Below are 12,822 nucleotides of genomic sequence, written 5' to 3'. Positions count from 1 at the left end.
TCCGGATATTTCTGTCATTAATTTAGTTCAAAGGTGACACAACAATTGGTCGTTTCCCTTATTTGGAAATATCATGGCTATAAAAGCTAGTCTGAATGGAGGAAGTTTTCAGTCCAAGGGTCTCAGGATCCTTGCCTGAATTTTATTCTGTCTTCACAATTGGAACTTAACTTCCAACTCTAGGATCAATGGCAATAGCAGTAGCTGGTATGTTTATGGAGTATCTTGGACAACCCTGTCTAACAGCTGAAAAGAAGGTTTCTCATGCTTGGTGTTGGGGGTCTTTAATAGATGGATATTTGGCTCTTGGGGGGACCATCATCAACCCAGATAGGAAATGTCAATTTACTTGTATGCGTCAGAGAGCATTTTAGTTGTATAGTTGATGGTATGATTCCTTATTATATTTTCATATATATACTGCTATTTTATCCTTCTCATACCTCGTTATGTATTTCTCTCCCATTTCACTAATGAGAGTCCCTCCTTTAGTCTAAAAATCACTTGAAACTTATTATTTTAACCCCTATCCCCCAATAATGTTCATTCATACTTTCATAGTTTCTGAAGTTATTCCAGGTTAAATACTCTTAGCTTAAGATTTTATTCTAGGTGCCTCAGTTGAGAGAAAACATGCGATGTATGGCTCTCCGGGACTGAGTTACATCATTCACAATGATCTCTTCAAGTTCTATCCATTTAACTGCAGATTTCATAATTTCATCCAACTTTACAGCTGAAGAGTATTCTATAGTGTATATGAACCCTACCTTCATTATCCATTCATTAGCTGAAAGTCACATAGGTCACTTTCATTTCCTTGTTCTTATGAATCAAATACCAATGAAGAAGACTGCGTATATTCATTTGGAGTAGGAAGTTGAGTCCTTTAGGCATATGCAAAGGAGTGGTATACCTGAGTATTATCTTAGATTTGTTTTGAGCTTCCTGAGAATTATCCACACTGATTTCCACAGTGGCTATATAGGAAAACAATGCTTGTCTCAGAAGGAGGCAATGGAAAAAGATTAAAAGATATGATGAATCATAACCAGAGAAAAGACCACCATGTAATTTTATATATGTAAATAAAACTTGAAGCATTTAAAGTAGGTGACATCTTCAAGAGATGTTCAGGAGAAATTGTCATTTCTCCTGCAAATGTGTGTGTGTATGTATATATACATATATGCATATACAGATTATGTAGACATATACTCACATACACACATACACATAAACACATATATATTTATACATATGAGGGAGAGGTTAAGAATAAACAATCATTGTCTATGGATGAACTATAAAAATTAATGTATATTTTAAGTAATAATGACAACCATAAATTCACTTCATTTTAAAGTAGTTATTTTACATGCTATAGATTTCAATGAACATAACACAAGGAATTTCACATTGTGACTGCTTTTATTCATTGTCCAACCTGCATGCTCAATCTTTTAGGGATCCTTTTACTTTAATCTACTCATAAGAGTTCTTCCAGATAGCATCTCATTTCTAAAGAATGACCTTCTAGAATCCAATTAAATTGCTAGTTTAAGTTAACACCTGATTATAGCTTAGGGAGTGGAGTTCTTTAACTCTATTTTAATGGTACCTTCTATTTTGAAAGTGGAGATCTGATCGTCCTTGATCCCAGTTACATCTTCAGGAACAGAATCTGTTCCTTTAGACTTTTTATCACCTGTGAAAGTAGTATGCTCCAATTTTACTTGTGAGATGTCTGCTATCTCGGGCAATTGATGTTCTTTTAGTAGATTCTGATCTACGGTGGTTTTCACTGAAGGTGGAAGTGGATCTTGAGCAGTCATCTCTTCACCAGGAAACTCTGGCATAGGAACCACATCAGTTTTTAAAGGCCGTTTGACAGCAGGAGACTCTTCTGCAAGGGTGACGAGTGGTGGAGGCTGAACATCAACAGAAGCTCTTTTCAGGCTCTCTTCAACCGATGTCAGTTGGGCTTCCACAGTGGCTTCTTCTGCAGGAGGCTCCTCAGATAAGGGAGACCAAGCTGTAGCAACTTCTACTTTGAGGACCACTTCCTCAGTTGGTAGAAGCTGATCCTCAGCTAGTGCCACGTCTGAAGGAGTCTCTTCAATTTCTGCAGTATCTGCCTCAGCTGCTAGAAGCTGAGCTTCAACAAAGCTGTCTTCTATTGGAACACTCTCTAATGAGAAAGGCTGAACTTCAACAGGGTATTCATCAACTGGAAAAGCCTGAAATTCATCTGGGACCCATCCTGCAATGTTCTCAGCTGACAAAGGTTGCACTTCAATGGGTAAATCATCTAAAGGAACTTCCTCAGCTTGTGGGATCACTACTTCTTCTAGAGGAAACTTCTCAAGGGATGGAGGCTGAACTTCTGCAAGGATCTCCTCAGTTGGTAAAAGTAGGCCATCTTCAGGGCCCTCCTCAGCTAGTTCTATAGGGCCCTCCTCTGTTTCTGGAGGTAGAGGCCACTCCTCAGTTGGTAGAGGTGGAACTTCTGTAGGGCCCACTTCAGTTGATAGAAATAGAACTTCTGCAGTCATGTGTTCTACAGTGCCCTGTTCAGTAGGTGGAGGTAGAACTTCTGAAGGAGCCACTTCTTCATGAGCATCCTCTGCTGATGGAGGCTGAACTTCTGCAGTAGCCTCATCTTCAGAAACTTCTGTAATGAATGGAGGCTGATCTTCAAAGTCCTCATCAATATCAAATACCTTATCTACTACAATAACAATTTCTTTAGAGTGTGTAGCTATTGGTAAATGAACTTCAAAAGGTACTTCTTTAGTAATCTCTTCAGACAGAGAAGGTTGGACTTCACCAGTAGCCTCTTCAACAATAGGAGACTCTGCTCTGCCTGAGTCATCAAGGATAGTGTCAATTGCTAAAGCTTGAACTTTCTCAAGCACCTCTTCTGAGAGTGGAACCAGATCTTCAACAGGAAGTTCTGAAGGAGCCACCTCAGTTCCTTTGGGATACTGTTGATCAGAAGGCTCCTCTGAAAGAGTCCCTTTCACTAATGGAGGACTAATGTCAGCAGGAGGCTCTGTAGAAGAAAGCTCATCAGCTGGTAAAGCCTGTATGTCCACAAATTCTTTTGGGGTTTTAGCAGTTGTCTCAGCTGCAGAGGTCTCTTCAGCTAGAGATGGTGCTTGAATAGAGGTCTCCTCTGTAAAGAAATGTTCTGCTTTAACTGTGGCCTCATCATCTGGTACAGCCTGTAATTCACCAGAAATCTCCCCTTCAGTAAAAGACATCACTACATCAGGGATTTGTTCAGTTGACAGAACCTCTATTTCGAGAGAACCATCTATTTCCATCAAAGAACCTTCTTCTGCAGGTACTGTTTCTTCCTTTGACTTAATCAGGGAGCTACCTGGCATAGACTTGACAGTAGTTGCTAACTCACTGAAGTAGGTCTGTTGTTCTTTGTCCACTTTATCTTTTGAGCAAATGCTTATCAGGCTCCAGTCACCAGTACAGCTGGTCTGCTGAGCTCTGTCTATTAAAAGACTGGGGGGTCTGCTTGTTGGAATCTCTACTTCTGGAACATCCTGTGGCAATGCAGGAGCTATTTCTCCAACACTAGCTGAGCTTTCTTCAAGTGCTTTATCCATGAATATGACTTCCACTTTTTCTTCCACAGAGGTGTCTGTCTGAAAAGATTTGTCAGTCATGTCCTGGCCTTGCTTTCTCTTCATCCAAGTTTGCTGAAGTTGAGAGGACAGTATAAGAGACTCATATTCTTTTCCAGAGTAGTTGGCCTTACCTCCAGGAATATTACCAATACTATGGGTAGCTTTAGGGGCAGGAGGTTGTACTGCAGCCATACCTTTCTTTTTTTCTCCTATTTCAGTCTGCTGGGACTTATCTACCATTGGTTGGCTGGGTCGTCTTCTCCTTCTATATTCCTGCCTTCCTAACGATATAGACTGCTCAGGTTCATCACTTTCTTCCATTTTTATGATTGATGATATCCAAATTTATCAGTCTTCAAGCAATTAATCATTAAGAATCATAAATGTACCAGATGGTTATTCCTTTACCTTCCTTCATTGAGTTTTTTTATTGAACTCAAGAAAAAAATAATTCATAAATTATACCATCCTTTACTACACTCTTGTTGGATCCCACCTTACTCATTCATCATCTTTCTTGTTATGGTTCTGTTAGGATAAAATTCACTTTTAGAAGTTTCCCTCAAGGGTCTGTGACATCATAGCCAAATTCTTCTTACAAAGTTCCGGAAGTTATATTCCCAACAGTTTTCAACTTGTTATATTCACATGAGCAATGACAAAAGTAGAGTGTCTACTTTATAAAAAAAAAAACTAGTTGAAAGGAACATGTCTTTCCCAGAAGAACAACATGTTAACCTTAAGAATGCCACTAATTGTTAAAGGTTTTGGAGCTTGCAACCCGATTGATTTCCAGAAATTATAAACCAGAACTAAGTATACTAGAGCAGGTTTTCAATTACTAGAGTTAACATATGTGTAGGAATATCTGATAAATAGATGTTTATAGGACTTGAAAAGAAGCTGTTTTTCTTTAGAAGATTCATGATTCAGAAGTCAATATCCAGGGTAGCTTCATTCATCTGTCTACATTTCAGTGACCACAGGGTTCTACTACCAAAAGGTAATTCATGTTTTCAGTCTTGAACCATGTAAGGTATTTTTAATTTCATTTAAAGTGTTCCACGTGTGAGGCTATTGTGTCAAAATATATGTCAGATTAAAAATGTTTTTCTTTATAGATTTTGTTGGAATGAATGCTACAATAAAAAAATTATCTGTTAATGAATGGGATTGCTTTTATTAAGGGGGTTTTACAGGGAAGAAAGAAAAATGAGAGAGGAGGAGAGGAGAGGCTACTCAGAATATATTGTATACATTTATGAAATTTCTAAATAACAAAATTAATAAAGACTTGTATTGAAGTTTTGGAAAAGAGAAATGACACTGATGCAGGTCATAGGTGGCAAGATGGAGTCTTATGTACAGATAGAGATGATTTGGAGATAGAGAAATAGGTAGGTAGATGGATAGATGGAGAACTTCTCACTCATATATAGCACAAAACTACTACAAACTATAGATTGAGCAAAGACATGAAAAAATACTCTAACAAAATTATGAAAGAAAGAATAAAGTTTTAAAATGGAGTTTCCCAGGAGTCAAAATAATGAACATTTACAAAGTAATATAACATTAATCTGCAAATATTTCAAAATTTTCTTTACTTATAGACAACATGAAAGCAATTGAACAATCCCTATTTTGCACACAGAGGTATTATGTACAAGTCCTTACACCATCCTCCAAATTCCTAAATTAAAACCTAAAACCAGACATTCTTCTAGAACCTTCTAAAAAAATCTACAGAGTAGGTAGACACAGATCAACTATATCTGGCATACTGATTGTCTTAGACTTCTAAGTCTCCAGAACTCTGAAAATTTATATGCTTGACAATGACTGACTGAATATTACAAAATAATCAATGAATATTATCAATGCAAATAGATGATAAATATCTGTGATAATATTTAATTACTACATATTAAATTAATATATTGAAATGTCAACATATGATTAAAACTTTACCCATATAAAATTACTACGTCAATTAAAACTAAACATACATTAAAAATTTTACTTTACCCAATTATGACCAAACTATCATAGTATATTCTTTATTTCTACTAGTAACATTGAGCTCATAGCCATGAATGATCATGTATAACATACTCAATTAATACTTTTGCATAAGATTCAAAACAGGATTGTAGGAAGTTCATGGAGCACCTTCTTATGCTAATTTTTTAAATTGAAAATAGAATATTTTCTCATATAATATATCTTGACTATAGTTTCCCCATATCTTTTCCCTCCCAGCTCCTCCCTGCCACCACTCTCCTCTGAATCCACTCCCTTTCTGTCCCTCATTAGAAAAGAAAAGGCTTCTAAAAGATAACAATAAAACATAACAAAATAAGATACAAAAGATAAACGAAACCATCACACTGAGGCTGGATGAGGCAACCCAATAAAAGGAAAACAAGCACAAAAAAAGTCACAAGCATTAGAGACACACTCATTCACACATTCAAGAGTCTCATAAAAATATAAAGCTGAGAGCTACATTATATAGTGCAGGACCTGGTTAGACCCTTTCGGCCTTGTGCTTGCTGCTTCAGTCTCTGTGAGTTCCTATGAAGCTTGCTCAGTTGATTCAGCAGGCCTTGATCTCATGGTATGCTCCATCCCCTCTGGCTTTTATACTCTTTCTGCCTTCTCTTCTGTGGAGTTCCCTAAGCCCTGAAGGGAATGGACACATCCATTTAGATCTATGCATCCCAAAGACTCTCTCTGATTGAGGTTCTCTGCTTCTGTTTCTGTCTGCTCCAGGAGGAAGTTTCTCTGATGATCTCATACTATTTCTATTTCCATTATTATGATTATGATTATGATTATTAAATCTTTTTCTTACAATCCAGTCATCATCCTCCCACAGGTCTACCCTCTGATTGTTCCTCATCCCATCCCCCTCCTCTGTCTCCAAGAGGATGTCCCCACCCCCACTGTACCAGACCTCCCACTCCCCGGGGCCTCAAGTTCCTCCAGGATTAGGTGCATCTTCTCTCACTGTCCTCTGCTTGTATATGTGTCAGGGGACCTCAGACCAGGTCATGTATGCTACCTGGTTGGTGACTCAGTGTCTGAGAGATCTTGAGGGTTCAGGTTAGATGAAATTGCTGGTCTTCCTATGGGGTCATCCTCCTCTTCAGCTTCTTTCAGCTTTTTACTAATTCAATCATAGGGATCACAAGCTTCTGTCCATTTGTTACATGTTAAGTATCTTGATCTGACTTTCAGCTGCTTGTTGGGCCTCTCTGGAAGGTAGCCACACTAGGCTTCTATCTGTAAGTACATCAGTAATAGTGTCAGGCCTTGAGCTGGATTTCAATTTGACCCTTTCAGTAAACCTCCTTTCTCTCAGGCTCTTCTCTATTTTTGCAGTTCTTTCAGACATGAACAATTCTGGGTCAGAGTTTTTAACTGTGGGATGGCAACCCCATCCCTCCATTTGATGCCCTGTCTTCTACTAGTGGTGGACATTACAAGTTCCCTCTCCCTACTGTAGGGCATTTCATCTAAGGTCCCTCTCTTTGAGTTCTCAAAGTCTCTCACCTCCCTGGTCTCTGGTACATTCTAGAGGGTCCCCCCACCTCTTGCCTCCCAAGTTTGCCTGTCTTGATTATTTCTATTAGCCTTCAGGGTTTCAGTCCTGTTCTGCCCATCCCCCAATACCTTATCATGTTTCCCCTTTCCCCTCTCTGTCCCTTCTCCCACTCAGGTTTCTTCTTCCCTCTGCCTATCCTCCTCCATGATGGCTTTCTTCTCCCTCCCAAGAAGGATTGAAGCATCCTCACATGGGCTTGAGCTTCTAAATTTAATAGACGAAAAAGTGGGAAAGAGCCTTGAACTCATTGGCACAGAGTAGGGGAAGGGAGGACTTCCTAAACACAGCTCTAATAGTTTAGACTCTAAGATCAAGAACTGATAAATGGTACCTCATAAAATTGCAAAGCTTCTGACATAGTCAATAGGACAAATCAGCAACCTACAAATTGGGAAAAAATCTTCAGTAACCCCATATCTGATAGAGGTCTAATATCCAAAATATATAAAGAACTCAAGAAGCTAACCTCCAAAAAACCAAACAACCCAATCAAGAAATGGAGTATAAAACTAAACAGAGTTCACAGCAGAGGAATCTCGAAAGGCTGAGTAGCACCTAAAGAAATGTTCAAAGTCCTTAGTGATAGGGGGAAAGCAAATTAAAATGACCCTGAGATTCTACTTTATACCAATCAGAATGGCTAAGATCAAAAACTCAGGTGACAGCACATGTTGAAAAGGATGTGGAGAAAGAAAAACACTCCTCCATTGTTGATGTGTTTGCAAACTGGTACAACCACTCTGGAAATCAGTTTGGAGGTTCCTCAGAATATTGGAAATAGACCTACCTAAAGATCCAGACATACCACTATTGGGAATATACCCAAAAAAAAATGCCCACCATGCTACAGAGGCATGTGTTCCACTATGTTCATGGAGGACTTATTTGTGATAGCCAGAAGCTGGAAACAACCCAGATGTCCCACAACAGAAGAATGGTTACGGAAAATGTGGTTCATTTACACAGTGGACTACTACTCAACTATTAAGAATGAGGACATCATGAGTTTTGCAGGCCAATGGATGGAACTAGAAAAATACCATCCTGAGTGATATAATTCAGACCCAAAAGGACATGCATGGTATGTACTTGCTAATAATAGGCTATTAGCCAAAAATGTACACAATAACCAGAATACAACCCTCAAAACTCAAGGTTAACAAGCTGAAGGGCTCACACTATTTCTCAAGGCCTACAGAAGTTTCCACCATTGATTCAAGTGGTGACACTAGTCAAGACATCATTAGTCAGGTTGGGGATTTAGCTCAGCGGTAGAGCGCTTGCCTAGCAAGTGCAAGGCCCTGGGTTCGGTCCCCAGCTCTGAAAAAAAGAAAAAAAGAAAAAAAAAGACATCATTAGTCTCTTTTTAAGGCTTAGAGTTTTAGCACTTCTCACTTGATTTACATCTATTAATTATTAAGCTGTGTATCCAAAAGTGAACTTGAAATCTTAGTCCTTCACACCTGTGGGTATGACTTTATTTAAGAATAGCCTGTTGACTGGTTCTATGACTCCTTTATTCCATTACTTAAATGACAGGGCAGGCAGATTTCTGTTGAAAGCCAGTCTTGTTTACATTTGGGTTTCAGGGACAGCCATGAGGAAATATATATATATATATATATATATATATATATATATATATATAGAGAGAGAGAGAGAGAGAGAGAGAGAGATACAAAAAGAGATACAGAAAGAGGAGTTTGCCATACAAAGTAGGGGACTATGAAGTGGTCAGAAACAGGAGGAGTGATGAAGGCTCCACTCCTAGGTGAGAAGCGAGCTCTGCCACCAAGTATTTTTGGGGTATTTGTAGCCTTCAGAAATGTGAGAAAATTCATTTGTGTTGTTGAAACCCAGTTTTTGGTACTTCCTGTAGGAGACCTTGGTAACTAATGCAGTGTGCTTCCATGGCCTCACACTTAAAACACGGCCATGCCTTCTCGTCAGGTTGAACAGCTGGGGCATGTATTTTGGACTCAGAACTGACAAGTATTTTGATGCCACATGGGACATATTCCCAGAATCAAAGAACTAGAGGGATTTTCTGAGAGGCTTCTACCAGATAATTTGCACTTAATTTTACCAAAAATAAATTTTCTGAATAGTACTTCATTTCACTTAGAATTTTAATGAATTTAAATGCCATAATTTAGAAGTATCAGTCATGGTTGATATTAACAAGGAGCTTACATGTAAACTGTAGTAAATAATGCTTTGTCCTAACTGAATAGTTCAGATAAAATAAGGTTTGAAATATGTTCCTGGATCAGTGGATGGTAAGGGCAGATGGCATACAGTTTAAATCTCTGTGTGTCTAAAAGTAAATTAAGATATCAGGAGAAACTATAAAATTAAGCCAAAATGTGAGATAAAAATTCTTAATGTCCAAAGCACTTTAGAAATCAATATAGTGAGAGACACAATAGGAAACCAAAGAGCATCAATGAAAACAATACAGATGAAAATAAGTGATCGATAAATATCAATTTACCTCTAAAATATAAATCAAAATAATATCAATACAAAATATTTATTTTAAGCATAATAACCCCAAACTAGGAGTCCTATGATAAATCATCTCGTATTTTAGTATAGTTGGATTGTCATAGTGTCAACATTGAACATTTAAAAATTACAGGAAAACTGTAATCAGGATATATTATATGAGAAAAGAATGTATATTTAATATAAAAAAGGAAAAAGAAATATTTTCCCAATGTTTTCTTTAATGCATCATAAATAACTAAAATTACTAATGTTTCTATGTTCTAAGGGTTCCATGTACAAGAGCCTGACTATCACTGACATAATGTGCTATATGTTAGAAATTCTTACAAAAGTACATTTTAAAATGTTTTATACAAAAGCACATAATTACACACGGTTGTGGATATATTAATGAAGATAAAACAATGCATAAATACATTGTCAAAACAATCAAAACATCCTACTGTAGCCTTTAAAATGTAAAATATTCACATGTCAAATAAGATTTCTAAACTTCATTATTTACCAGCAATTATACTTTCATGAAACTTGAATTTTGGAAATAATAGTTTCCTCAAGGAATAGTTTTAGCATGTATGTATTCCAATGATATTTCAGGTGTTTGGAAAACCAAACCAAACAAACCAACATGGTTTTCTTCTTCCATGGACCTTACAGTTCTGCAGGAAACTGTATATATTAACCAGACACCTGCAACAAAACATGTCCTGGTGGGCCTGCAGGAGCCATTGTGTATGTGGACTCAAGCAGCTCTGACTATATGCAAAAGATCTGCACAAGATCATGTCAGTCAAGATCCCAGCAGGGATGGAATAGGGGGCTTATGAAATCCCACTCACTCCTAACTGAAGGGCTATTAGCAATTGATCACTTCTGAGAAAAGTCAGTTTTCTGCATGGATGTGGTCCCTGAGAGACTGGCCATTCACCAGCACAGTGTCTACACATACACACATACAGGCGTCACTAAGTAGAGTCAGTAGGATTTTAAGTGAAGAGCACATTAAGCTGATAGGAAAAAGCAATGTGGGAAGAGGGGAGAAGTTTGTGGAGCAGGATCCAGGCTGGATGTGATCAAAACATATGTGTGAAATACTTGAACAGAAAATAAAAATTGTAAAAAGTACTTGGTGATGAGGAAAGAAGAGATCAATAGGAAAGAGTAAGGGATTGAGAAAAATTATTTTTAAATGTAGGGGTTGTGTTAAGAAGCAAATGCCACCTTCTGGGAAATTGAGAATGGAAGAAGACTGTGGTAGCGTGGTGGTCCATGAAATGTGCTAGAAGAAGTTATGAGGCACAGTGACTTACAGAATACATCAAGAAATATTGTTTTGTTTTAAATACCAGAAAGTGACCTCTGTTCTCTGTATTCAGATAGCTATGGGAAGGGGTAAATTTGTTTGTACTGCTATACTTTAAATTACCACAAATGTAGCATTTTCAACCAACACAGATGTACTATCTCAATTTCCATGAGAACCAAGATTAAGGTTTCCATGAGGAAAAGATGAGCTAGGTTCTCTCATATGAATGAATCCCAGCAGGCTAAAATGTATTAGCCAAGGGGCAATTGTACCCAATGCTCAAAACCTCTTCCTGGCTCACTGAGCACCAGCAAAATGCTTCAGAATGCTTCTAACCCCAGTTTTCTTGCTGTCTGACAACTGGATCAGCTTACAGCTCCTAATAACCACTATTACATCTTGATCAAAATACTCCATGTATAGCATAGAAGGTTGCAAGGACAAACTCTTTTCTGTGTGCTAGGGGACAACCTTGTATATTGTCATAAACAAAACCTAATCAGGGAAGCGAATATTTCAAGCTATTTAGAGACTCTTATGTATATCTGCATGTTGTATACAAACAGGGTACAGGTCATGAATCTTGGAGGTCACCATGGAGGATTATGTATCATAGAATGTAAGAATAAAGTTCCAATAATCAGCCTGAACCCATGGCAAAGCACTCACTACCATGCATTTAAAAGCCAAAATAGAGTAGAGACTGGAAAATATGACTGCACAGGAGTATGAATAGAAATGAGAAAAGAGGAGAGGATACTGGTCCATGAATTGGATTAGAACTAAGGGATGAAGAAATGAACAGTGCTTGGGGAGAGAAAGTCTGTTTTCTTCAGCTACTGGGCTCCTGGTAGGTTCATATGCTCTAGTGAATAAATTGTGCCATACCCAAGTGTATATGAGGGCAGTAGTTAGACTAAGTGAAGGGAAGTAGGGAGGAATAAAATAACAGGAATTTGGGAGGGGATGTGGTAGTGTGTCAGGTGCCATTTTGCCTGCTTCTGTGAAAGCCTGTCTGTCAGGCAGAGTGGAGGCAAGTCAGTGTTTCCTGGCCTGATGATGCATGGAATGGTACGAGGAGCTACACTTGAAGCTGAAGGTAAGGAACTGAATGTACTGTTAATCTTGGAGGAAGGAACAGGGAGGCCTCTAGATGGGAATAGATATCCAATTCTCTCAGCCATTGTCTCTGCTAGCTTGTGACTTTGTTTCCCATGATTCTGCAAAGTATGTAAGACCCATAAGAATTAAACTTGGAGCTGCTACAGTATTGACTGGACAGCCCTCCTGATTTCTAACTTTTGTCTCCAAGTCTTCTTTTCCATCTTTCCTGTAATCAACCTCACTCCCCCTTCAAAGGACTGTTAGTCTGCACTGGCAGGACCAGTACAGTAGTGGTATCTACAAAGATGGATGAATGGGACTTAAATGAATTGTATATGTATGAAATTCTCAGTAAATAAAAACTTACTGTTATTATGTAATCTTTTTTTAAATGAATGGTTTTGTAGGAAGGAAGGAAGGAAGGAAAGAAGGAAGGAAGGAAGGAAGGAAGGAAGGGAGGGAGGGAGAGAGGGAGGGAGGGAGGGAGGAGGGAGGGAGGAGAAGTTAGAAGGTTTGTTGGATGAACAACTCCAGATGTCATGGGAGTGGCAGGAGATAAACTTGTAAACATCATTGGAAATAGAAACAATATTTACAACCATGAATTGGAAATGCTAACCTAATAAAGGCCAAAAAGATAAGAA

The 12,822-nt window shown here is 38.2% G+C and overlaps 1 protein-coding gene across 1 annotated transcript; it reads right to left on the bottom strand.

The window, feature by feature from the left end:
- Nucleotides 1-1,583: 1,583 nt before the first annotated feature.
- Nucleotides 1,584-3,968, bottom strand: Fscb (fibrous sheath CABYR binding protein). The gene has a single exon (XM_032909112.1). The coding sequence runs from the start codon at nt 3,966-3,968 to the stop codon at nt 1,584-1,586; it is 2,385 nt and encodes a 794-aa protein (XP_032765003.1).
- Nucleotides 3,969-12,822: the final 8,854 nt, after the last annotated feature.

Source organism: Rattus rattus, chromosome 7 (genome assembly GCF_011064425.1).
Source record: "Rattus rattus isolate New Zealand chromosome 7, Rrattus_CSIRO_v1, whole genome shotgun sequence".
In the NCBI taxonomy this organism is placed as follows: Eukaryota; Metazoa; Chordata; class Mammalia; order Rodentia; family Muridae; genus Rattus; species Rattus rattus.
The sequence above is the reverse complement of the archived record's forward strand: the minus strand, read 5'-3'. Positions and strand labels throughout refer to the sequence as shown.

Bases quoted from the DNA above. Each gene is read 5' to 3' on its own strand.
- Fscb (XM_032909112.1), bottom strand. From the start codon at position 3,968: ATGGAAGAAAGTGATGAACCTGAGCAGTCTATATCGTTAGGAAGGCAG.